At 38.7% G+C, this 27,857-nt stretch overlaps 1 protein-coding gene across 1 annotated transcript; it reads right to left on the reverse strand.

The window, feature by feature from the left end:
* Positions 1 to 331: 331 nt before the first annotated feature.
* Positions 332 to 27,753, reverse strand: NUP37 (nucleoporin 37). The gene is made up of 10 exons (XM_040984398.1): positions 27,689 to 27,753; positions 26,603 to 26,802; positions 21,822 to 21,946; positions 19,821 to 19,893; positions 18,230 to 18,324; positions 5,489 to 5,579; positions 2,006 to 2,187; positions 1,502 to 1,552; positions 1,046 to 1,139; positions 332 to 592 (listed from the first exon to the last, which is right to left on the reverse strand). The coding sequence occupies exons 2-10, from the start codon at positions 26,756 to 26,758 to the stop codon at positions 479 to 481; spliced, it is 981 nt and encodes a 326-aa protein (XP_040840332.1). The 5' UTR covers positions 26,759 to 26,802; positions 27,689 to 27,753; the 3' UTR covers positions 332 to 478.
* Positions 27,754 to 27,857: the final 104 nt, after the last annotated feature.

A 27,857-nucleotide genomic window follows, 5' to 3' on the forward strand; every position in this document is an offset into this window, starting at 1 on the left:
CTCCATGCTCCAGATTAGCTCAGTTCTGCCCATTGCGGCCACTTGGGCAGTGAACCAGCAGATGGAAGATCTTTTTCTCTGTAAATCTGGTTTTCTATTAAAAATAGATAAATCTTTAAAACAAAGCAAAACAAAACCCAAAATATATTAGACAGAACACACTTTGAATAATTCCTTGACAAAATAAAAAAGCATGACTTTTTTCTAGTCATCTCTTATAGAGCTGTGCTTCTACATCATTTGTGGTCTTATGAAACAGTTTAAAAAATATCTACATCTCTCTACTTACCTACCCATCTTCCCACCCCCAAAGTAGAGCAGGAAAATAATATCCAACCATCAGCACTTTATTTAATAAAAGCAACAACTCAGATGTTTCTAGAGTTTACAGTAACATTTGATATAAAAATAAGAAATTCTCAAAAATGTGTACTAAAAATACGAAGTTTATGAATCTAAAGAACCGAGGAAATGTATGTTATACTTCAGTCACCCAAAACAACAGCTTGTGGTCTCCTCCAATTGCACAGAGTGGGAGAGTTCTATGCCAGGAGAGGCCAGATCCAACAGTTACAGATCCAGTGAGGATGGGCTGCAAAATATGTGAAGAATTGAAGAAGCACAATAAGTTTCCAAATTTCACAAAAAGTACTTTCAAAAAAATGCACTGATTATTTTTGCTTATAGCAGAAATAAATTTTAAACAATGTTTCCTTAGGCGTGACTTTCACATTATTTATTTGCAGTTGGTGGGAATGACAGATACAGTCCCTCTGTGAATAACTGGTACAGCCAACATGTACCAATCAACCAAACAAGCAAAATCAAATGAAAGAGAATGTAAAAGCAACAGGATAAGTATGCTTCTTACATTAATACTGGCAAGAGAATTCCTGTTTCCATTGGTAATTTGAACATAAACACCTTTTCATTTTAAGCAGATAACAGACATAAATGTCTTTGGTTCCAATTACAAATGTGGCTAGGGACCAAAAAGCTGAAAACACAAAAATAGGTACATGATCACAAAATATTTCCACATTACCTGAGGGTGTCCCAAATGATGAATTTGAAACTGACTTGCCATCTTGCCGGGATAACCAGTGGTTGCAAACAAGTGTTCACTAATTTTGGACCACCTAAGAAAAGAGAAAATAAAAAACCATAAATTTGATTACATCTACTTTTATATCTTTATCAGCACAGAGCAATAAGAAGGTATTATGCTTACACCAAAACCTGCTGTGCTGGTACTAGGAAGGAGCAGCATGTATTTCTGGTTAGACAATGGTTCAAAGAAAATATTTGAAAAATAAGTAATTTTGTTGTCTGGACCAAAAGACCAAAGCAAGGATGTTGGGAAAAGCAAGACAACCACATATAAAACAAACAAAGAAACAAACAGAATGTAAAGGAGAGGAAATGTGTAACTATTCTAGCGGTGGCCCAGCAAAACACCAAAATTTCAAATCATTATGACTCCAACAAAACGGCCCCTTACCTGAATAAGTAGGCTCGGTCTATGTGAATAGGTCTCTTTTCCTGGGGATAGCTGAAAGATAATATTTTGTATTTTGTGAATCATATAGCAGAATTTATTAGATGGATTTATTAAAGTCAAAGGGCTCTTCTCTTTAAAGGACATAATACTAATGTACTTAAACCATCAGAAAATTCCAAATAAGCATTCAGTTAAAATACACAAAATGCACTACAACTCAGAACCTCCATGAGGCACAATAAAGTCAATGTTTTTCTAACAAAAGTAAATGTTGCTCAGATCAAAGATCTCCTTCTCTGCACTGTCTTTTCTGGGCTTTTCGCAGTCAATGTGCACAGCATAATTATGTTATGTTATGTAAAAATCCCTGGGCCTGGCCCTTCCATGGGAGAGCCTTATTCTCACTCCAGACTGAAGCCCAGGTGCACATGAATGCTCCAATGGCACATTCAGCAGTAGTTTTCTTTCTCTTCTAAGCAGGAGATAAACATGCTGAGGAAGTACCTGGACCGAGTAATATCCCAAATCAACCAGTCATTTCCTGCAACAGCTCCAACTTTGAAGGTGTTTTTCAAACACCAGTGTGCTGACATCAATGGCACCTGCTCTGATTCCAGAGACAAAAGAGCCTGTTGGGCCATAAGATCATAAAACCGGATAGTTCCATTTTTCTCTGCGACCATCAACTACAAGACAAAACAATAAAACGAAATTCATTTACTTATCTCACCAGCTAAATCTGAGAAGCAGGCACTTCAGTGTTATGCAGTAAAATACAAATATTTGCATATATTACAAGTGGATGATCAAATGCAACGGAAGTAACAGTAGGCTATGTAAAAATCTATATCAAATATGAACTTCAGAGAAAACTAGTAACAGACTCAAGACACTTAAGGACATTCACAAGTGATGATGCATGGTCACTAGCAAAAAAATCAACTTAAAGACCTTATTCCAAGAAAAGTCACCTTTAAGTGATGTTAGTTAAGCTCTCCAGAAAGGATCACTAAGGATGTATTTCTCAAGTCAGATTCTTATTAAATGTTACTTCTGTCTGTATAATCATATCTGATTTCTGGAATGGAAGGCAGCATACACAGTTAAAAGGTGTAAGCAGATCTGGTAGAACTGAGTGACTGTCATGTGACCGGCAGCGTCCTCATTTCTTACATGGAGCTGTGAGGACAAGAATAGCTGTTGTGTTGTGATGAGCAAATGCACAATGTATGTAAAGCACTCTGTACAATATTTGCCACACAGTAGCCATTCAGTCAAAAAACACTATTGCTTCGGTTATTAACTTTTTTCTAGGATGTCACTCGTTTAAGACATCAATAAATTGCTTTTTATCCATCTATGGCTCACCTTATCAAAAAAGCAAAAATTATGAATCTCAAGGCTGGTGTTGTGGTGCAGTGAGTTAAACTGCTTTCCTGGCTGTTCACTTCAGACCCAGCTCTGTCATAATGTACCGGCTTAGTGAAGATGGCCCAAGTGTCTGGGCTCCTGGCACCCACATGGAAGCCTGCGTGGAGTTTCAGGCTCCTGGCTTCTCCTGACCCAGACCCTGCTGGTGTGGTCATATGGGGAGTGAACCAGCAGACAGAGTAGCTCTCTGCCTTTCAAATAAATAAAGTAGATCTTAAAATCAATAAATCTGAATTTTACAAAATATTATATTGTGCAAAGTTTTTGTTTTTTTTAGACTGAAAAGTAGAGCATTAGGAATACACAATTTATGGGAGATAAGATACAGAGATTGCTGTGAATATCTATGTGTATAATTAATTGATGCCAAAAAGTGCTTTAAAAAATTCCCAGTAAGATTATCCTTTTATTTAAAATTATTTTTATTGGAAAGTCAGATTTACAGAGAGAGAAGGAGAGACATGTGCTGGGTTGCAAATGGAGCAGCCAGGACATAAACTGGTGCCCATGTGGGTTGTCGTGCTGGCAGATGAAGGATTAACAAGTTGAGCCAATGTGCTGGACTCAGGAATGTTCTCTTAATTCTGGTTTCTTTAAGGAGAATATATCACTGAGGGTTGCGAGTACTCCTGGTACAATCAGAAGAATGTGGGACACACACACACACACACACACACACTGCATTATATTCATTGAGTGACCTGGAATTTCTTTTTTTGTAATCTCTGTAAATGAAATCATTTTTGTTATTGATTTGCATGTTTGTGAATACAAAAGTACCATTGTACTGATTTGGGGATGCCAGAGTTTTAATGAGTAGATCAATTAGTAAACATAAAATCAGCAAATAATAAGGACATACCCCCAAACACTATGTCAATTTCAACAAAAGTAAATGAGAACAGACCCTTGGTTTTAAACTGCATGTAGAAAAAAATCATAGGGAAAAGTTCTGGCCATATTTCAAGGTGAACTGTCTGAGAGTACAAAAAAGGGGGGAATTATTTAAGAATACAGGTAATCTTTGGGACTATGGAGTTCTTCAGAGAAGGAACAGAATATAAAACTGTTTCTTAAGAAGTAGAAAATGTTTAAATAGTACTGCCAATGATAACTTACAATGAGGGAAGTGATGAATATACAACTAAAGCAAGTACAGCACCGAGGTATGCTTCTACCTCATACCCTCTTTATTTAATCCTCAAATCCACTCTAAGTGGTAATCTTTTAGATGAGGCTCACAGTTTACAGTAATCTGTTCATGGAACCTAGATTTGAACCCAGGCCTTCACCCCACATAAGTTCAGCTGCAGACCATATGGAGTCTGTTACCAGAGGCTGGGCTGCCGAAGACGAGTGAGAGTTCTGGTGTGTGAAGTATGGATGTGGGGAAGGACTGGGAACAGGAAGAGTTCAAAAATCAAATTTTTCTGAACCCTAAATAATGGAAGGCAGCAGAAGTGGTTAAGAGTGGAGTCTGCTACTGTATGTTTTTCATCTTTACAAGTCAGTATGTAAGAACAGGAACATTTTTTAAAAGCTCCTTATTAACACTACAGGTATTAACATGAAACAGGGAAAACTATCAGGTTCTATTCTCATGTTCATGTGGTGAACAAAAATTTGGGTAAAAATTGTAAAACAAAACCAAACAACCAAAAACAGATACATGGAAAGTAGCTGATGAGGCAGTGCAGCTTGAAAAGTCACTGAAAAAGTTTCAAGTAGGAGGTGATGGATAGTGTTAGTAAACTGCCTTGAGATCCAGCTCCCCGCTCAGGGCTTGGGAAGGCAGTGAAGCATGGCCAAGTGCTCGGGCCCCAGTACTCACAAGGGGGACCCAGAGAAAGTTCTTGGCTCCTGACTTTTGGACCTATCCAGTTCTGGCCATTGCAGCCATTTGGGGAGTAACCCAGTGGATCAAAGATCTGTCACACAATCTCTCCTTGTAAAAGGAAAAAAAAAAAAAAAAAAAGACAGAAAAAAGGTGAGGTGAGGAGGAGGGGGAGAGGGCCAAGAAGAGTTCACTGTGGGGAGGGAGGGAATATGCTGATCCTTCATCTGCTGGTTCACTATTCAAATGCCCACAATGGTCAGCGCTCTGGGCTAGCCTGGACCTCCACCTGGTTGGCAGCTAAGCCACCAGCTGCTGTCTCCAAAGGTGAATTAGCTGGAAGCTGGCTGGGAAGCAAAGTTGCCAGCACTCCAACCAACACTCCGGTGTGGGAGGAAGGAGTCCTAAGTGGCTGCCTAACCCACTGCACTGTAAGGCCTGCTTGTTTGCTTGCTTCATTTTTTAAAGCTGCATACAGCTACCAGTCATCAGTTTTTAGACTATAATCCACCAAGGCTCAGGAAAAGTATATTAATAAATGCCATCTGTGCATGCTGGCAGCCAAGTGAAGACTATTAGTTATAGATAGACTTTCAAAGTATTGATTTCTAGACTAATCCAAATCTATTTGTGCCTTTTAGTCTCTAATATATATTTGCATATGCACTGTTTCTGTAAGTCTTTTCAATTTGCTGAAGGAAAGCTAAGTTACAGATACTAACTTTAAAAGTTTCCTCAGGATGCCAGCATACACTCATTCCTGGAGAATGAAGAACAAAATGAGCTGTCTGCATTCCTTCCAAGTTCCAAACCCTAAGAAAGAAGAAGAATATAATGTTAAATATTTTTGATATATCCCTACTAAAAATACCAAACTTCTTTGGATTTCTTCAAAGCTACTATTTATAAAGCTACAAATTATAAAGCAGACATTAGTACTCAATTCACATCTGTTAAAAAAAAAATGGTAATCTTCCTTTTAGAAAATCTGAAAGTAGGACAATGAATTTAAGTTTTACCATGTTCAATCACGGAAAAAAGGTTAAACGCACATTCTATCTCTAACACCAATTGTGTAACACAGTAACCACATTAAATTACTTATGCATTCTTATCTTGTGGGAGTTTCTAGGTTCCCTAGTCATTCCAACCAAGCCTCACTCCTACCATGGGTGCTGAATATGCTTCGTCCTCCCAGCACACGACAGCACTTACATGTCAGAACACGCCAGCAGCTAATGCCATAGCCATCTTCCATACTGCTTTTCTTGACAGCTCTAGGTTTCCATCCCAGTGGCAATTTCCCATCTTCTGCCTGAAATTATCTGGCTCATTTCTCTAGCTGGCTCTTCCAAAGATGGCCATGCTTGATGGCTACCAGATTAATGGTGGGTTGGAGAAAACAGGCTCTGGCCTGCTCCTCCTCTTTCCTCAGTAGTTACAAATCCATAGTAACAAAGTCCAGATTGCTTCCTGACATGGCTCTCTAGTTCATTTGCCTTCCCATTCCCAGAGGAGGATCAAGACTCAGAAACATCAGTTACGGATTTTGCTGTGCGAATTGCTATTCCGTACCCAGACTGCTAAATGTTTTCCAGCTCATTCTTTATACTCAGCACTGTTAATATATTGCTGGCGCAGAGTGCATAGAAAGGCAGGAGACAGAAGTGGGTGGGTGGCTGGCAAAGTGTCCACAGTTTCTTGATCCTTAGGAATCGAACCCATACACTAAAATGACCTGGACTTTTTCCCTCTAGGTTTTACAGTTCATATCTCCTTAGGTACCATCAAACAACTTCTGGGATCCTCAAGAATGTATCTTTAGTGTTCAGGCACAAATCTGTTTTCAAAGACAGTAAACATATTTATTAGGCAATGCTATTATTCTGTGTCAAGCCACATTACTTCAAGTATTTTTATTCTTGTGGAAATTATAGGGTTTCTGACCTGAAATAGCATAGTTACCGATAAATGATCACAAATGTTTTTCAAAATGATTATCTGCTTGATTAAATAATTTAGAAGCATATTCTTTTTATTGCTAAATCAGTTTTTTGTAATCTGTATTTACAAAGGAGACAATTACAATTTAATTGGAGAGAAGAATCATAGCTACCAAAGGTTTTTGCAACTATGCTTCACTCCCCACAGTGAATGAGATTATTAATTATGGCAATTGGCTATTTCTTTCTTCCCAATTTCCTTTTGCAAAGTAAAGTGCTGGGTTAGCATGTATGTCACCACTACTGAAACAGTGGGATCTATTTTGCAAATTCAGTGAGTCCCATGAGAGGATGGTTTATTTATTTACTTATTTATTTTTTTAACAATGATTTTTTTTTTTATTGGAAAGGCAGATAAAAGAGAGGAGGAAAGACACAGAGGAAGATTTTCCATCCAATGGTTCACTCCCCAAGCAGCGGCAATGGTTGGAGCTGAGCCAATCCAAAGCCAGGAGCCAGGAACTCTTCTAGTTCTCCCATGTAGGTACAGGGTCCCTAGGCTTTGGTCTGTCCTTGACTGCTTTACCAGGCCACAGGCAGGGAGCTGGATGGGAAGCAGAGCTGCCAGGATTAGAACCGGCACTCATATGGGATCTTGGCACGTTCAAGGTGAGGACTTTAACCACTACAGTATCGCGCTGGGCCCCTCACATGTATTTAATATTTTGTTGACTATTATAAAAAATTAGCAAATACATACCATGATTCTTTTCTTTCAAGTGAAGGTAACAAAAGATGTGGAAAAACATGGACAATCTACAAAAAATAGGTCAACTGAAAAGGTGCAGTCCTGTCAATGGGCCAAATTTTAGCCTAACTTTTAAATAGTATTTTACCCTGAACAAAACCCAGCCCCTTAGAATACAAAGCAAAAAACAAACACACACCTGAGTTAAAAATGAGGCTGAAATTGATTATTTTTCAGGGATCTAGGATAAAATGATTTATGGTTTATAGTTATATGCTTATTCAATAATTCACACTGGTTGCATAATCTAAGTATGCAAAACAAAACTAATTAGGTTGAATGAGTTATCCTCAATTAGTTACAGATGATATAATTTAACTATTCTCTTTTTAATAGATTCCCTAATTATGTCCTCAAATCCATCTGTAGGGCTCAACTCATTTTTCTACATGGTCCATCTAGTTCTTATTAACCCCATCAGACATTCGCATGTCTTTTTGCTTCCTGGATAAATTCTTTGAAACTTACTATATATAACAAAAAGTACCTACATCTTCAAAGTACAATTCAAAGATACTATCTTCAAATATGGCATTCAAATCAACAGTTTCTCCAGGAGCCCAGAGCCACACTGTGCTCACTTCCGTCTTAGTTCCCACTTTCATAAAAGGTACCCAATAGTCTGACTTCTAATACCACATCTTCCACTTACTTGTTTCTGGGCATTATGGAAACGGCTAATACATTACGTTTGTTTTTGATCTTGCTTTGGCTACTCATTAAGTGTTGTGAGATTTATCAACATGCTGCATGTTTTAGTCTGTTCATTCTCACTAACATACAGTCTATGTCAATAATTAAGTACAACATAATTGTTTATTCTGTTGTTGAAAGATTTTAGGCTGCTTTCAATTTGTTTGTTATCAATATAGCTGCTACACTGCTTCTGGCACATGGTTCCTAACACATCATGTCCCATCATCCTATAAATAGAATACCCGCAAAAACTTTAACTGAGAAATAATAGTATCACTTACAACTTTTAAATATATATTACATTGTTGTAATATTCACAGTATTGAGAAATACAACTTTTAAATATATATTACATTGTTGTAATATTCACAATATTGAGAAATTACAATTTAACAGTTGCTGAGTATAGGCACCAGTATATCATCTTCATTGTCTTGTTACACACACACACACCCTCCGTCCCTCCCTCCCTCCCTCTGCTGCTGGGCCCTTACCAAGGTACAGAATTGCTGCCCAATAGCTTAGTAAAGCTGTTCACCTGTAGCAGCATCATGAGATTTGGTTGTTAAATATACTTGTCCCCTTCTTACGTATTTTTAATAACCAATGGAAGAAGCTAAAACCTTTTCTTATTTTCTGACAAAATCAGTCTGAAAATAATCACTTGCTTGATAAAAAAAAAAAAAAGAGGTACAGTTTTAAGTTGTTTAAGTTGGTCTTATTTTGTAGGGCATACTTCTCCATCCCTTTCTCTGGCAATTACATTGTTGGCCTCATAGATCTATGTCCGCGTAATGTGTCAGCTTGAAAATGGGGAGAACACAAAGTGCAACAGAGGCTCACTTCATCTCTTCCTTGGAATCCGTCACTGTGTGCATTTGTCACACGCACACCAAGGGAGGATATGGGCTCTGTGTTTAACAAATGATATATGTTGTAAACCTTTGCTTACAGTGTAATTACACAATATTGTATAAGCGGAAATAAATGTGAGCTTGAGAGAACTGTTTAAATGAATCCTAATAAATAGCAACTAATTAAAGTTTCTTCAAAAAATAAAACTCTTTGTGTAACAGCTATAAAAGATTAAACCAAAAAAAAAAAAAAAAATAGATGTACCTTAAATCAGGCATGCTTTTCTAAGTGTTCTTTTTATTTTTTTATTGCAGAGGTTGTATTATGGTCCAACATCCATTAACATTCATAACCTAGGAAAAAATTGTTGGGACCATATCAAAAGATTGGCAAATGATTTTTCTTTTTTTTTTTTTTTTAAAGATTTATTTTATTTTTATTGGAAAGGCGGATATACAGAGAGGAGAGACAGAGAGGAAGATCTTCCGTCTGATGATTGACTCCCCAAGTGAGCGCAATGGCCGATGCTATGCCGATCCCAAGCCAGGAGCCTCTTCCGGATCTCCCACGTGGGTGCAGGGTCCCAAGGCCTTGGGCCGACCTCGAATGCTTTCTCAGGTCATAAGCAGGGAGCTGGATGGGAAGTGGGGCTGCTGGGATTAGAACCGGTGCCCATATGTGATCCCGGGCGTGCAAGGTGAGGACCTTAACCACTGCGCCACCGCGCCGGGCCCAGCAAATGATTTTTCATACACAGCGCCTGCCTTGCACACACACACACACACATACACACACAGCACCTGCCTGGCACAGTAGCCTAGTGGTTAAAGTCCTCGCCTTGAATGCGCTGGGATCCCATGAGGGCACCAGTTCTAACCCCAGCTGCCCTGTTTCCCATCCAGCTCCCTGCTTGTGGCCTGGGAAAGCAGTGAAGTACAGCCCAAAGCCTTGGGACCCTGTACCCGAATGGGAGACCTGGAAGAGCTCTTGGCTCCTGATTGGCTCAGCTCCAGCCATTGTGGTCACCTGGGGAGTGAATTATTGGACAGAAGGTCTTTCTCTGTTTCTCCTCCTCTTTGTATATCTGACTTTCCAATAAAAACAAATAAATCTTAAATATATATATATATACACACACACACACACACATACATACTGCATATGTATTACAGAAGAATAAGATATGGACAGTGTTAAAGTCTCCCGAGTTAACTCATGTTTTGGTTAGCTAAGAAAACTATAGGTCCACAGCATTTCACATACTAGGGGATTATTGTAGCAGGAAAAACAGTCAAATTTCAGAAACTCAGGCTGTATATTTCTTTGCCAATAAATTATTTTACAATACATGATTCTCACAGAAGCGTACTTTTAAAGAAAGGGTGCATCACAGGGAAAAATTTTAAGGGTTCAGTTTTTCTAGTAAGCATGATCAAACACTTAAAGATAACACACCACATATAAAAAAGCAGCATAGAAGTGTGGCATAAATATTATGAGATTATGTATCCTTGAACAAAAGTTAGAAGTTACACCAAATGTATGTGTGTATATATTCTGGACTGTCACTGTGGCATAGCAGGCCAAGAGTTTCACCTGTGGCTCTGTCATTCCATGTGGGTGCTGCTTCAAGTCTTTGCTGCTTGACTTGTGAGCCTGCTGCTTGACTTGCAAAACAGCTCCCTGTCTGGGAAGGGAGCAGAAGATGGCTCCAATGTTTGGGCCGCTGCACCTTGTGGGAGACCCCGAGGAAGCTCCTGACAGCCCCAGCTCCAGCTGCTGCAGCCATTTGTGGAGTGAACCAAAGGATGGGAGAGTTCATTCTGTAACTTTTTCAAATAAAAATGAATGTTTAAAAATTTTTTTAAATGTGTATGTGTACATATTTAAATGTTTACAGGGAAAATTTCAAAGGAAAAGCTTTTAGGTTGAAATTAATCTGCTGACATATTAAACACTGTGGTCCTAAACTCCTACATTTAGCTATAAACTGGAAAGATGAAGAAATAACTTGATCTGATGATTACGAATTATAATTAATTAGTTTATTGCTAAAACTATTGCCTCATCTTTGCTGAGTTCTTTTCAGCAGAACATTAAACAGAAACACCATAGGACATTTAAATGTAATCATCCCATATAATTAATAAAAAAGCGCCCTAAGTAGGGTGTTGGCATTGAGGAGATATCCTGACACTGTCAAAGGGCTTTTCAGCTGGCAATCAGTAGCGGGTGAAGTTCCTGCTGAGCATCCACAAGGACGCCTCCTTGGTAGATACTCTGTGCTTTTCAGTTGCTTGTTCTCCATTTTTAATTGGTAGCTCATTGTCTATTAGGGAGCCCACTGTGGAAGGAAATTCCTACTACCAAATGTTTGGACAACGGACAAAAGGAGGAATGGATCACATTAAGTGACACATCTGTATCCATTTGGCCCCCTGTAACTAGTAAAGCAAAAATTACAAACCACAACCTTTCTAAAACCATAGCTGGATGGGGAGGGGTTGGGGGAATCCCAGAGCCTATGAAACTGTGTCATAAAATGAAACGAAATGAAATTTAAAAAAAAATAACCATAGCTGGATCATATGAATCTGCATTCTAATTAAATATGAAAACAGGAACAAAACAGTAATAGAGAGATGTAGCTATAAAAATGAAAAGGCACTTTATAATTTTCCTGGGTACACAAAAGGGACTCCAGGATTTTTAGAAAACTTCCATTTTCACTAAATCTGTACTAAAGAAATGGGGATTTCCTCTCTCATTTGTAAATAATCAATTACTAAATCATTCATCAAACTACCGAGAGTCAAGCAGGTCAAGCCTCCATGTCCTGAAGGAGGGAATGTGCAATTAGAAAGAAAAATGAAACAAATTATACAAGAATGTAGCTCCGAAATACCTGGTTTTAAGTGGAAATTAATCCAGAAGTATACAACTATGTCAGCAAGAGCATCAATCCAGGTACTGCCAGCATAGAGGTGGATATACCTCGTCAGTTTGTAGCACAGACCATGGAGAACTCTGACAGAAACAATGCAATGGCCTGATAGCTGTGGATATGTAGAAGGTACTCCGAGTATGACTACTAATTAGAGGTTTCACTGGCTTCAGAGTATTAAAATGGTGAAAATGACAAATGTATACTATTTTAGCCCTTAATAATTAAAAATGCATAAAAAATTAGCCTTGAATGTAAAAATATCTGCAAACATGATCATCAGATTTAGAGGGACATAGAATTCTTACATTCCATTCAACAAAGGTAAGATATTAAGAAATTCAATATAAATTGGCATTGTTTTCTAAAACTATGCAGTAACTGACATTGATTCAACTTTATTTCCTCAACTGTTTGGCCTTTAAGTTAGCATGAATAATATAAATGATCCTGATTTCACTTAGAACTGGAATTATTTAGGTTTGATGAATGTGCTCCTAAATGTGGATTACTTTCCAAGGAATGTTTCCTTGGCTGATCTTCACAAGACACTCTGTCTCCGCTTTGTTTCCCACAAAGACTGTTTTAAAATACATTACATTTTTGTGATCCCCGTTGCGAGAGGGAAGGAGGTGTCCTGCAGTGTAATTTCAGATGGTAAAGATGTCTCATGCGCAGCAACAGAGAACTAAGTACCCCGCTGGCTGGCAGGTGGGACAGAGGGACACCTGATGAACTTCCTTTCTCCTCTTGTAACATTCTCAGAACACTCTACAACTGGCTTGGCGAATGTCTTAGGAATTTGGTAGTTCCTTATCCAGTTTATTGATTTTAAACTAAGAATTCTCAGTTTTTAGAAGTTAATTTGTCTCAGCCATAAATTTTAACCTAATATTTCAGTATTATTGATGGGTAAGGAAGAGGAGGAAAGGGAATTGTGACATTCTTTGGCATTACAGTGAGTACTGGGTCTTCTATTTCTTTTGTATCCCCTGAAGTACTAAATGTTGGCTATACTAAACGTCTTTAATAACACTTGTTGATCTGAGTTGTTCTTACAGAATGGTAGTGTTTCTAATATACAAGAACATCTGTTATTTGGCACTGACTGGAAATGAAATGTTCTGTATTAGCAACTTTTAAAAATAATATGCTTAACCCATTAATTACTTAAGCAGTATTCCTACCTCTGTTTCTAGGCAGAAAGTAATAAATCCTTCTAAATGAATATATACTCCCTTACCTCTCAAATTTTAACCTTATTGTGAGGATAACAGGCTATAATTATTAACATTAGTTAATAATTTCCTGTCTAGTTTCCTGTCTGCATATGCAAGTGCATAAAACAGAGATGAACATCCGTTGTTTTATATCATACAGTATGCTATCTGTAGGCATGTGGGTGTACACACACATATTTCTGTATATGCATGTATGTGAGTGTGTATTTGTATATCATGGAGATGATGAGATACCATAAAATAAGTGGTGTAGAGCATGAAGCCAAATGTTAGTAATCTTAAATTACTTGGGAATTTCTTTAACTATATTTAGGAAGTGGCTGTTTTGGAAGGTGGGCAATGCCCCCTTTATAAAGGTGTAATGACATTTCAAACTGTATTCCTCTCATCACAGTCATTGAGTCATTACCACTAAGAGACTCTTTTATAACCTGTCTGACCTCTGATGACCTTCCCAAACGCCTTCTTACTGAAAGGCTGACATAGCCCACTTAGGAGAACCTGCTCCATCCTCTAAAATGTTATGTTTTAGCTGCGTTCAAGGCTTTTGTAACTTAAGCATGACTGAGCCCATGGAGACCTCTGTGGCTCCAAATAATGCTTGAATCTGATTATACATGCAAGTTAATACAAATGTTAACTTCTTTAATAACATAAAAAAAAAAGAAACTGCTTAAAGTAGAGACAATATAAAACTTGAGGGCCTGGAGGTGTGACCTAGCAGCTAAAGTCCTCACCTTGAACACACCGGAACACGCTGGAATCCCATATGGGCGTTGGTTCTAATCCAACTCCCTGCTTGTGGCCTGGGAAAGCAGTGGAAGATGCCCCAAAGCCTTGGGACCCTGAACCCACATAGGAGAACTGGAGGAAGTTCCTGTTTCCTGGCTTCAGACTGGCGCAGCACCAGTCATTAAGGTCACTTGGGGAGTGAGTCATTGGAAGGAAGATATTCCTCTCTGTCTCTCCTCCTCTCTGTATATCCGACTTTCCAATAAAAATAAATAAATCTTAAAAACAAAAAAACCTGAATGCCAGACTACTTGGGTAACTCGTCTGTAAAAGGGAAATAAAAACAGAATCTACCCTATATTTCTGAATATTAAATTAATCTAAATATTTAGAATATCGCTTGGACACATGTTGCTTTATACAATTACAAATCAGTGCTTATCATACCAAGGGGGCCATTCTTGGTTGTTAAAATGACTGAGGTGCCTTGGGCATGAACTGGGTAAGAGCCAGACACACTATTTTATGTGATTTGAGTTCCAAGAAAACATTACAGACTCATCACAAGATGGGCACATTTCAAGAGGGGAGATGGCTGCAGTGATTGGTTACTTCCCTATTTCTCATATCCTACTTAATTTTGTTCCATCACTACTAAACATGAATTCTCACTGCAGGACTGAAGACTTACTCAGGGCTATGATGCTGCAGCACTGCAGATGGCACTATTTACATTATAATTCATGCCAACCAGATCCTGGGAACTGGGCAACCTGGCCTTGCCCTGTCTTCATGTTTCCTAATGTCTTCCCTTTCTGATAATCATCAGCACTGTAAAGCATGACAAAGACTATCCCACTACGTACATGTCAAAGGTTGTATCTGAGTACAAAAGCTTTGTTAGTTTATGAACTGATTTTAACAGAAATGTGCAACAATTAAGGTATCATAATACACTTTTTTTTGGCAAATTTTAATTGATAGGTAATGTCTTCTCTATTGTAAAATATTGACAAAGATGGTACTGGGACTGAGTGTTAAGTGGTATCCTATTTGTAGTTTTGGTTTGTTATTTTACTATTAAGTAATAACATTCAGCATCTTTTCATATGCTTGTTGTTACTTACACATCATCTGCTGAACTAAGTCCTTTGTCTACTTAAAAATATACCATTTTGTTGAGACTGAATTATAAGTTTTTCATATATTCTGGATATGACATGATATGCACATTTTTCTCCAAATCTGTAAACTGTCTTCTTATTCTCTTGAAACTATCCTTTAATGTCCAAGTTTCAATAAAACAAAATTCATTTATTTTTATTGGAAAGGCAGATAAGATTTATGGAGAGAAGGAGAGACAGAGAAAGATCTTCCACTTACCGGCTCATTCCCCAAATGGCCACAGCTGAGGCCATCCGAAGCCAGGAGCCAGAAGCTTCTTCTGGTGCAGGGTCCCAAGGCTTTGGGTCACCCTCTACAGCTTTCCTAGGCAATAAATGGGGAGCCCGATGGGAAGCAGAGCAGCTGGGACATAAACTAGTGCCCATTTGGGATCTCAGTGCTTGCAAGGTGAGGATGCAGCCACTGAGCCATCGTGCTGGGCCCCTAAGTTTTAAGTTTTGATAAAGTACCATGTATTATTTATTTTGATTTCATATTTAAGAAACCACAACTGAACCTGAGACAATGAACATATTATCTTGTGTTTTAAGAACTTTCCAATTTTAGTTAGATGTTGAGGCTTTGTTATCAGCATAATGTTGCTTTACTCCCAGAATGAATAAGAAAGTGTCTACACCTCTTCTATTTTTTCAAAGTGTTTGGAAAGGCTGTTGGTAACTCTTGAAGTACAATGATGTCTCCAGGAAAGCATTTTGTCCCAGACTTTTCACTGTTGAGTCTGCATTGCTGACTCAATCATTGTTACAGGTCTCTTCAGATTTTTCTTCTTCAGTCAATTTTGGCAGTTTGTGTGTTCTGGAAGTTTATCCTTTTCATTTTGAAAATTTAATTTTCAGTGTATAATTGTTTTCATCATTCTTTTAAAATCACTTCTGATTTCTATAAGATTGGTGGTTGTATCTCCTCTTTTTCTGACCATACTATCTGGAGTAGTATTTTTGTTCACTTTAGCTAACAGGGTGGAGAATGTTGGGCCCAAAGGCAATATAAAGCTATGAAATTATTTGGTTTGGCACTGCCAAGGTAAAAGCAAATGGGAATAGACATTTAATAAATCTATAACTGGCTAATTTTTAAGTTGATAATTTTATATGGCTCATGAATGATATTATAAATATCCAAATGGCCTTTGGCAGAAAAAAGGTTCCCCACCTAAAGACTTGTCAATTCTATTGATTAAAAAACAAAAAAAAAAACCCTGCACTTTTAGTTTTCACTCCCTCTTTTGTGTCTCTTTTTCTTTCCAATTTATTATTTATTTCATTCTGGTATCTTTGCTTTTTATTTGCTTTCTTTTTTTATAGTTTCTTAGGGTTTAAACTTAGGTAAATAGATATGAAATCTTCTTCGGTTCTTACCCATTACACAATATTTTATATTCTCCTTTGTTATTTCTTCCTTTCTATACTGGCTATTCAAGCTACACAACAGCATGTAATACCCCCTATTATCCATAGATGCTAGCATGTTACTGATTTGTTTCAGTTCTTTGTAGTCTAGGTGATACTTTGTGTACTTTGTGTGATTTCAGTTCTTCTATTAAGACATGCTGTGGGGCCCTGCACTCTGGCCTAGTGGCTAAAGTCCTCACCTTGAACGCATGCCAGGATCCCATATAGGTGCCAGTTCTAATCCTGGCAGCCCCACTTCCCATCCAGTTCCCTGCTTGTGGCCTGGGAAAGCAGTCGAGGACAGCCCAAAGCCTTGGGACCCTGCACCCATGTGGGAGACCCAGAAGAGATTCTTGGGTTCTGGCTTTGGATCGGTGTAGCACCGGCCATTGTGGTCACTTGGGGAGTGAATCATTGGACGGAAGGCCTTCCTCTGTCTCTCCTCCTCTCTGTACATCTGCCTTTCCACTAAAAGAAAAAAGGGCTATATCCAAAGAGTGGGAAAAATCTCTTCCTTTGATGGGAGAGGGAAGAGAGACCACCTGATAAGCAATAACGATGCTAATTATGGTCAAGCATAATTAGACTTTTAGGGGCAATGCAGCAAATTTTTTAAAAAGTCAAATTTATCTAAATCAAAAGACTTCCTCTGAAGTTAACAGTTTTGTACTTTTTAAAAAATTATACACTTTTCCTTTCATGAGGTATACTTAAAATTTCTTATTACTTAGTAAAATACAAAATTTGGAACCTTTTTCCAGTCCCTAAAATGCTTTGCAAAAAGACTCCAGAACAATAAAAGCCCCAAGTGCAACCTTAGGGCTTTAGGTTGTTGTTCTTTCTTCACCAGCTACTTCTTGGCTTGTGAAGATAATGCTTTCCTGCCTTCAAAGATGTTCCATTTACTTTTCAGGTCTCTATACATACTTTAGTACTATTTGGAGCTTTGGAATCTTAATGTCTATAAATCTCTATGTCTTTGATTAACTTATTAATAATGGCTCTGTCCCTAAAACCATCAAAACATGCGCTATAGTATAGTAAGGTTAAAATTGTTGAGAAAGCTGTCAGCATTTTTACATCTAACATAAGTGAAGCACTTTAATAATTTTATTAAATGGATACAGTACTAATGACTATTAGTGATACTGACAGATTTAAAACATCAAAGCTATGCTAAACAGTTTGTTGATGTTCACAGTTTTGTTACAGAAAAATGAAACAATGACACAGCTTTAGTGACTGAGTCACTCAGTTCATTACTGACTCCGTAGCTGGTTTCTCCCTCCTAGTCTTGCTCTTCAAGTGGCTCTTGTGATAAGATCCAGTTTTCAGTCTATTAGAATGTTAGTGGAGTGGAAGAACAAGATATTGCCATACACTGTATCAACAGAATTATTGAGACTTGAATTTCTCAACATACCCAATAGTCCAGGTATGACATTCAGACAGAGTATATCAGATTCACAGTTCACTGCTAAACCCTAACTTACCTTACAGGGTCTGGAAGTACTTCACAAAATGGCAGCCGCTACATGGGGCCGTAACAAACATTAAAAACAAATAAATCTGAAAACAAAAGTTACATTTTCCTCTAATTTTTGAAATGCAGTTCTAATTACAACAAAATAAAAGTTCAAAAATGTGCTTCGAGCATTGGCAATGTACCTGCAGGTATGATCATCACTCACACTTGCGATTTCTTGGCCTTCTTTGGGATCAAATACCAAATCATTGATGAAATCTGAATGGCCTTCAAAACACTGAGAGAGGAGAAACAAAGCTAGTAAGAACACAGGAAAATAATCTGCAGTATTCCTACCTAGTCTTTCTACTTCACTGCATTAAAGACATTCTGCTATTTTTAAGACATGATTTACACACTTAGTTTTCTGGAAGCGTTATCTTGGAAAGAAGTTGAACATTCAACGCACTGTTATTAGCCTGTTTTTTCTTGTACAGCATTCATTTCTTACAAAAGCACACTTTTTAAAAAAAACCTGTACCTGTCCTCATATCACCTCCTTTCCTGTGTATCTAAAGCTTAAGTAAAGTTAAAGCTAACAGCCTTTCAGGGGTACTAAGACAAGTGTTCTGGTAGGCTTTTTACCTTCTGTCTTCTCCTTTGTGGACTAATTACTACTTCACACACACACACGCGTGGTATGGACTTCTGCCTTCTACATTCTTTGTTCACTGTTCACTGTGATTGCTGGCACTGGTAACAGCCAGCATTCTAAGTCAACAGTCACAATCAATATTTTTTATTTACTGGAAGGCCAAGAATGCAATACATTCTTAAAAAAAAACATGCTAACCTTTTAATCCAGGAAGTATTTATCATGCCAACACGGAAACATTTGTGAGGGTCACTCTTGGCATGTGCTTTATAGATGTCAGCACAGGTGATCATGATCTCATGAGGTACAGGATCATTCCCGTTTTACACACAAGGAAATGGGAGCAAAGACATGAGGGTACTTGAGTAAGGTCACATCATTACTAAAAAAGTTAGTACTGGGCACTGAATGAAGATGGCCCAGCTCCGGTATCTGTGCTCTTTCCACTTTGCAGTCCTGCCCATGCTATGTTCCATTCAGCATTTGTTTGCTTGCAACTCTAATCTTACTTTACAGTCTTTTAAAGTCTACTATAACCAAACATGAATGTCTAATTCTTTTACTTCCTGTTCCTAATTTTTTTACTAAGTTGTTTTTCTTTTTTTTTTTTAAAGATTTATTTATTTTTATTGGAAAGTCAGATATACAGAGAGGAGGAGAGACAGAGAGGAAGATCTTCTGTCCAATATTTCACTCCTCAAGTGAGCCGCAACGGCCGGTGCTGTGCCGATCCGAAGCCTGGAACCAGCAACCTCCTCCAGGTCTCCCACACGGGTGCAGGGTCCCAAAGTCCTGGGCTGTCCTTGACTGCTTTCCCAGGCCACAAGCAGGGAGCTGGATGGGAAGTGGAGCTGCTGGGATTAGAACCGGCACCCATATGGTATCCCGGCACGTTTAAGGCAAGGACTTTAGCTGCTAGGCCAGGGTGCAGGGCCCTACTAAGTTATTTTTTATAACGTAAATTACCAACAATTTAGTTACTGTATTATTCAAAATGTATTTAGTTTAGCCTTACATAAACAGATCCAAAATTAGACACTTTAAAGATCACCACGTCAATTTAAAAACTGAGTTAAATCTAATTTATAAAGCAAAAAATAAATGAACTATAGATTTGTGAATTTTAATGGCTAGCATACCTTATATTCATTTTTATCTTGAAGATCTGAAACAAATAATCTGATTTTCATATCAGCAGCTGACGTACAAAATCTGGAATAAAAAAAGAAAGACAAATCCATTTTTAATTGCTAAAGTGAAAGTCCTTCACCCTCTAAATTATTAAAGCTTTTATTGAAACTCATAATCACAATTTTTGGGGGGAGTGTGGTGTGGAAGAATGGTGTAGCTGTTTTAACAAAACACCAAGTGGCTACTAATTGGAAGTAAAAGGCATATCAAATATTTTATTTTGAGAACACATGAATTGTTAGCATATACTGTATTTACTCTTTAATAATGTCAGTGTGGAAGTCAGCACCTGAAGTCCTGTGCTGCTTCAGCTTTCTGTAAATCTTAGCCACCTTAAAGGCGCTTAAGCTCTCCTTTAATTAAGCCAAAAGCCCTCAGAGAACTTCAGCATCATGAACAATTCACTCTGCAGCAATTGTGAAAACAAAACAAAAAACCCAGGAGCAGATGGAAAAAAGTAGAAAACCAAGGAGACAGAGAATAATATTTAAATTGCAATGCTGAATATAAAATATCAAGAAAGGCTACTTTCTAAATATAAGATAAAAGTTAAGGATGCTAATGATTGATGCTAAATTACACCTTAGTCACCTTGATGGATCACTGTGTAGCAATGAAAAAAATTATTTTGTAATACCAAGAAAAATGTGACCAAAAAACACAAAACTGAAAACCAGGGGAAAAAGGACGGTTTCCATAGCTTTCAAAAATCTGATGAGCGCAGACACTTGTTCTTGCTTAGTTTTAGATACTGTGAACATTTATCATTTAATGTAAAATAAAATGAACAGCACATCAGCTGTTGTCAATTACAAATGTATATTGACAAGAGCTGTTGGTTACCCAAAATTAAGGTAGCTAAAATCTATAAAATGTTGTAGGGGTGGGGAAAAAAACTAGTTTTACATCCTTATATGCAAAGATGTCTTAAAGAGAAGGAAAATGAACAGAAAGAGCACTCAGCTTTATGAGGAATGGCACTGTGTCAATAAGAACAGCTAAAATAAAGATTAATAAAAGTTATGGACAGTAGGGAGAGCAACTTCTGTATCTCTCTGTTACTGGTGGGATGAAGTAATGCTAGATGACTTCAGAAACTGGCTCTTCGGTAAGGTGTAAACATATGCCTATGCTGTGACTCAGCAATTTTACTTTCAAGATAAATAATGTATTCAAGAACTGTACGAAGGATTGTTCATGGCAGTTTTTGTCATGACAGATAAACACTGGTCAACTACCCACTTACAGGTGAACAGATAAAGAAGCTGTGGTATAATGACACAATGTAATGAAAAACTATTAAAAAAATAAAGAGGAACGAAATGGGAGTTGGGTGCAGGGGTTAACTTGTGTATCTCTAGAGGAAGGTTGTACTCTAGTAGGGTGTGGCTTATGGAAGTACATGCACTTGTCAAAACTGATCCAACTACACCCTGAAGAGCTAAGACTTTAGTGTGTTTATTATGCTTTGATTTAAAAAATTCAGTGAGCTCAATAACAGGTAACATGACTGCTAGGTACTATTTAGCCTCTATCTTTCAGATTGGACACTGTAGGAAGCAAGATTAGTGTTTTGTAACTGACTTTGGCCTATATGAAGATCAATAGGGTTCAATAATGTATTAAATTTAGTTAATTTAGCAAACTGTAAATTCAATAATTAAAGTGGGAAAGTCAATGAAGAACTTGTTAAATTTCAAATGGATGAAATGAATCAGGAAAAGAGCTTTATAGTGTGGCTTACACGCATTGTGAAGGCATCGCTGCAGTGGCTGCATATTTAAATCAGAAATTCAGGTGATAAGCTTTAATTGATAATAGCAAATGTCAAAATATCTGGAGTTGGAAAAAATGAAAACAGAAGAGTTCCTATGACCCCAAACTTCAAATTACTTAACACAACCAAATAACATGAGAAAATGATACATTTGTGATGCTTTTAAACTTACTTGATCACTGGAGGTAATGAATCAAGTCTAGTCTCTGGGCTCCAGGCTATGCCATCAACCCTGACTCCGTGATGAAATGTTCGCAAGGTTTTATACTGAATTCCTTCAATGTTTGCTTCTTCTTCCTAGCATACATAGTGTATGTTTTAATAAATTATCAAACAATCTGAATTGTCATAATATTTTGTCAGAGGCTATTTATGTACATTCTCTTGAAAAATTCAAAAGCTAAGACATTCATATTTAAATAGTTAATTGAACTATAAAAAATTCAAAGTTGCCTAATCCTTATGAAATGACTAAGGCAATGAAAACCAAATAGTAAACATGTTATACCTTATCTTAGGAGACATTTTACTATTCAGAATATGCTTCCTAACAAATTCAATGAAAATGGAATGTCCTAAAAATCTGAACATCATAGGTAAATGAATTAGTATACATGGTTTATCCATTGATGAAATAGCAACAATATACACTGAACATGAAGCTTTGTTTAGAAGATATTGATGCTTGAAAGTCATTAGTGTCAAAGATTGTTATATAGTAGTATAGATGGCACTAACTGTGTAACTCATGTTATTAGTCTATTGAACAGTGAATATACAATTGAAAATCTGGTTGATTTAGTTTTGGGCATTTGATCTGGGTATGAATGATTAACAAGGTCAGCTAATCTACCTATTCAGTGCTATTAAAATGGTTTGTTTGTCCTTATGAAAAAAGAAAAATGACTTTTAAAAGTTAAGCCACCTGGGCCCGGCGCGGTGGCACAGTGGTTAAGGTCCTCGCCTTGCACGCCCGGGATCCCATGTGGGCGCCGGTTCTAATCCCGGCGGCCCCTCTTCCCATCCAGCTCCCTGCTTGTGGCCTGGGAAAGCAGTCAAGGACGGCTCAAGGCTTTGGGACCCTGCACCCGCACGGGAGACCCGGAAGAGGCTCCTGGCTTCGGACCAGCATAGTATCAGCCATTGCGCTCACTTGGGGAGTGAATCATCGGACGGAAGATCTTCCTCTCTGTCTCTCCTCTCTGTATATCCGCCTTTCCAATAAAAAATAAATAAATCTTTAAAAAAAAAAAAGTTAATTAACTGAATGCAGGTGGATATGCTGACTTTTCCAGCCTTTGGGATGATGGTAAAATCATTTCACAGACACATGATCTTTCTCTATACAATGCTGACATCATTTGAAAATGAATTTTGGTTGAATTCAGAGTTAACAGCAAAAAACTGTTCCATAAATGAAAGAAGGAAATAGAAATGCACTCATCAAGTAAAGAAACACACTGTCAAATTTTATTATTTTATAATCTGGGTGTATCATTGCTGTATGGTTAACAATCAGATATGCCAAGGCAGCAACCACTGAGCAATTTTAAAGCTTCGCAGCCTGATCATAGCTGACTTCACAGATTGAATTACATCTATTTTCCCAGACTTGACAAATCGTTCTTCTAAGAAATGAGGCTTTTGTCTGAGAACACATTATTTTGCTACTATTAACAATAGTGTTGACAGTTAGCTCCTGTGATTTGTTATTCAAAGTATAAATGAATTATTGGGTGGTCATGGGGATTAAAAAAAAATTGCAGGGATGGTGTGTAGCCTAAGCTTTATGTATTGCCATGGAACCTTTTTTCCTGGCAGCTCTGTCTGCCAGTGAGCCAACTAACAGGCCAGCCTGTGTGTGGTATAGGCAGTGCCTCATGCTATTCTGGGCTTAGTTTGGAGTGTAAGCAGTATTGTAAAGGCAGGAAATTAAGATACTTTGGGAAACTTGCTATAATACAAACTATTTTACAAGGCTCCAACATATTTGAGGTTGGGGCCAAGCCAGGTTGATGGAAGTGCTGCTCTAAGGCTTTGAAACTGGTGGTCCCAACGCACCCAATGAAGGCCAAATACATAGGTTGTTTCAAGACTGGATTTATCTAGTCCAAACCTTTTATTCAACGCTTTTTAAGAAAATATCTATTAACATAAAAAAAAAAGTTAGCACAACCACTCCCTGAATGTGGAGAGAGGCAACTAGCCACTACTTTGGGATGCATAGAAATGTCAGTAGGGACAATTAACTGGAAGGGCTCTCATTCTGGCTCTAAATCCATACAGAATAGCCTCATTTAATGACAAGTTATCTAGCCAGAGCTGATCTACCTGACGTGAACACACTCAAGAAACATTCAGTATCATTAGTTTAAAACAAAGACTGCCTTTTTGACAGGAATGTAAAAAATCTTCCAGTGAAATTTACCTTAGTTTTCTCATAGGCCTACTGGCATGAATTGGGTGCTATAGAACATATAGGTTACATATAGGTTCTATACGTAAAAGAAAAAAAAAAATCCTACCCTATACCTACTAATTTGGGGCCAGTGTCGTAGCACAGCAAATTAAACTGCTATTTGTCATGCTAGTACTTCATGTTCAAGCACCAGTTTGGAGTGTTCTACTTCTGATCTGGCTCTCAGCCTAATGTGCCTTGGAAGGCACTGGAAGATGTCCGAAGTGCCTGCGCCCTGCCACCTGTTTAGGAGCCCCAGAGGGAGATGAGTCTCCTGGCTCCAGGCTGACCCAGGCGGCCACTGGGGCTGTTTCAGGAGTGAACCAGCACATGGAAGATCTCTTTATCTCTCCCCGTCTATGTCACTCTGCCTTTCAAATAAACAGATCTAGAAAAAGCAAATTCAAATTACAAAGCAAAAATCATTTTTAAAAGTGATACAATAAAAATGAGCCAAGAAGGGCTGCTTTCTTCTTTCGTAAATTGGTGACCTGCATGGAGAAATGATGTTTCCTTAGTCTTCTTCAAGAGGTTGCTATACTATTTACCTTCAATCACAGGATCCTAACCTGGCAGCTCCAATGAAACTAGGTTCAAGGGCATATTTAGCCTACAAGTTAGGAATTCTCACCTTCACTGGGACAATGAGCTCTTACATTCTGTTTGGGCACCAACAATCTGAAGCCTTGACTTCATATTTTACCTTAGTGTAAGTGCAATGGGACAATAAAAGATATACAACCACCCTCATATGAATGCACCAAAATATCATACAACTTCATAAATTTATGGTATTGTAAAATGATAAATTTCATTTTTGATGTCAAAACATTCTAAGGAATGGCACTTGGCACAGTGGTTAAGCTGTCGCTTGAAACACCCTCAGTGTATTATCAGGGAGCCCAATATCTGAGTAGATTTCAGGATTCCTAAGTTCATCTCTGCTTTCAGCTTCTTTGTGCGTGTGTGGGAGCCACCACCTTGAGTCTCTTCTACGCATGTGGGTGACTGAATTCTAGTTTCCTGGTTTTGTTCTGGCCCAAGCCGAACTGTTGTACATCTCTGGAGAGTGAATCAGCGGATGAACATTCTGTCTCCTTCAAATAATTAAAAATAAATTTAAGAAATAAAATATTATGAAGAACACTGCAGATGCAGAACTGCTCCCGAGTAAAACAGTAAAAGAATAATATTCACAATAATATGCTACCATGTTAGTGATGACATTATCTTAAATCAGCAAAAATTGGTCATTGCTAGATTACTTCTGTTACTCTGAGTAACACAGTTCTATATAATGTTCTTATAAACAAAGGATTAACTCGAGACTCCTGAGGGTTGAACGTTCCCTCTCGGACTCTATTGTTTTGTTCTTTTTTTTCTACCGGAAAGTAAGATTTACAGAGAGAAGGAGAGATAGGGAGAAAGATCTTCCATCTGCTGGTTCACTCCACAAGTCGCTGCAACAGCCGGAGCTGAACCAATCTGAAGCCAGGAGCTTCTTTCGGGTCTCCCACATGGGTGCAGGGTGCCAAGGCTTTGGGCTATGCTCTATTGCTTTCCTAGGTCACAAGCAGGGAGCTGGATGGGAAGTGGAATAGCTGGGACATGAACCGGCACCATGTGAGATCCTGGTGTGTGCAAGGCCACTAGGCTATTGTGCCAAGCCCCCTTCTTGGACTCCTACATGCACACTAGCTTTCCTGGTGCTAACAATGATGTGCTCACCATAAAACAATCTTAACTTCGGCGCTTGAAAGGGGCTGCGACTGAGTATCACTGTTGCCAGTATCAAGGTAAACTAAGGCACACGGATTACAGGATTATAGGGCGCCGATGCTTTCTGGGAATCTGACACATGCTAGCTCGTTCTCAGAGAACTCCACTGAGCATGACTTCCTCTTCCTTACAGGCCAGTCAAGTACTTGGCCAAGATCTTAACCGCTATTACGAGGCATAGCAAAGGAGGGATAAACACCTGCTTCTAGAATTCATTCTCCTGAAGGCCATGCTGAACTGTCTGCTCAATTCAAGCAAAGATCTCCTACCAGATGTACACTTCAGAGACAAATGAATCAAAGGAAATGGACAGGAGGTCTCAGAACCAGGAGACCTGTAACATCGCCTAAGTCATTTCTTAGACCCTCATTATTAGCTTGTTTCCAATTAAAGCACAATGCAGAAAAAGCAGTTGTATTTACTCAATTGATGCTTTCATCTTACATTCCAAGGCTTAGTTAAGTCACAGACTTTGTATGTCCAAATGTTTCATTACTAATTGTGACAAAAAAATATGAGTTTCTCATTCCTTTCTACGTATTTGCATTTTATTATTATTATTACAAATCATAGGTATATTTTTGCTGGGAATATCTTTAATCTTCCCTTTCTAATATTTACAGTCAATACACCTTCAAAAGTTAGCGTTTGTTTGTACCAGTTTTCTTATCATCGGTATGTCTTCACTATCATTCACTGCAGCTTTGCATACTAACCTGAAACGTGCACGTGCCAACGACCACAAAGTTATTGCCACCATACGCAATTAGGTTTCCCGAATCCCCGCTCTCGAAGGGATTAAATTCCACCACGTGTACATAATCTTCACACTCCACGGTATAGGTAGCATTTCTTGTGACATCTTGCTTCATCTTGTATGTCCGAACTCGAGCAGATACAAAAATAGAACCTCAATCTACTGGAAAACATCACAAAACTGTGGGTTACAGGCCAGAAACAATTATAACAGCCAACATGTTACTCAGCAATGAACCCAAATCAAATTATGGCATTGTAAGAACAACCCCCCCGCCCCCCAAAAAAACCCCTAACATTTTGAAGTTTCGAACAAACACTTGCAGGAAAAGCTGTTCCATGTAATGATGAATGGCTCAAGCCTTGCTGCACAATCTTTCTTCAAACTTACACTTGTAATACATATCCACAAGAGATTAATACCACAGGAATCCTGTGTACCTAGATGACATCCCGAGTATTTGAAAACGGAACCATTTTAACAGAAAATATATTCGTCAAAGTCAAGCGTTCTTCACATTTAGGGGGCACTGTTCTGAGTATGTTAAACGCTGTGCTGACAGCACCGTGGGTTACACCTGCATCCCCGCCCCCTTCTCTTGAAAATTACATCCAACCCGAATTAAGAGTTGTCAGGGATAATGATGAACTCAGTCACCAAAACATAAAGTGTCTGCCGTTTATCTTCCACTTTTTGGGGTTTATAAAGCAGTCACCTCAACGAATGAACAGCAGGGACTGCACACCTGTTCGGGGGGGTGACTAGCTGTGCATGGGGGCCACAGCACGACGGGAAGTGCCTGAGACTCGGGGGACAGGAGACTGGCCCCGGCGGCTTACCTAACCTTCACAGGGCAGCGCCCTGGACCACTGCGTCCTCAAGGGTCGCCTGGACCAGGCGGACTGGACTCGCCTCTCTCCAGAGCTGGGAGGAGGGAGGGACAAAGTCCCGGGAGGCCCCGCTGCCACCTCCTTGATCCTGAGGCGGGAGGGGCAGGCCACAAGCCAGGAAGCGCGGCGCCTCGGGACCCCCGCCCGATACGCACCGCACAGCTCCGGGGAGCCCCCCAAAAGCCACCTGGTCTCCGCGCTGGGTGGCCGCGGCGTGCGCCGGCTGCGCTTCCGGGTCGGAGGGCGAGCGCAGCGATTGGCTCCCGGGCCTGCCGCGAGATTTGAAATGGAACGGGCTCTGGAGGAGCCTTGGGGCCGCAGCGG

This window comes from Ochotona curzoniae, unplaced genomic scaffold, assembly GCF_017591425.1.
Source record: "Ochotona curzoniae isolate NIBS_2020 unplaced genomic scaffold, NIBS_Ocur_1.0 contig_1014, whole genome shotgun sequence".
Taxonomy (NCBI): Eukaryota; Metazoa; Chordata; class Mammalia; order Lagomorpha; family Ochotonidae; genus Ochotona; species Ochotona curzoniae.

Bases quoted from the DNA above. Each gene is read 5' to 3' on its own strand.
- NUP37 (XM_040984398.1), bottom strand. From the start codon at position 26,758: ATGAAGCAAGATGTCACAAGAAATGCTACCTATACCGTGGAGTGTGAA. The intron at 19,894-21,821 runs GTAAGTTTAAAA...TTTTTATTCCAG, and splicing joins TCATTACCTCCAGTGATCAA to ATTTTGTACGTCAGCTGCTG. The intron at 5,580-18,229 runs GTACATTGCCAA...CTTCTTTCTTAG, and splicing joins AGTGATGATCATACCTGCAG to GGTTTGGAACTTGGAAGGAA.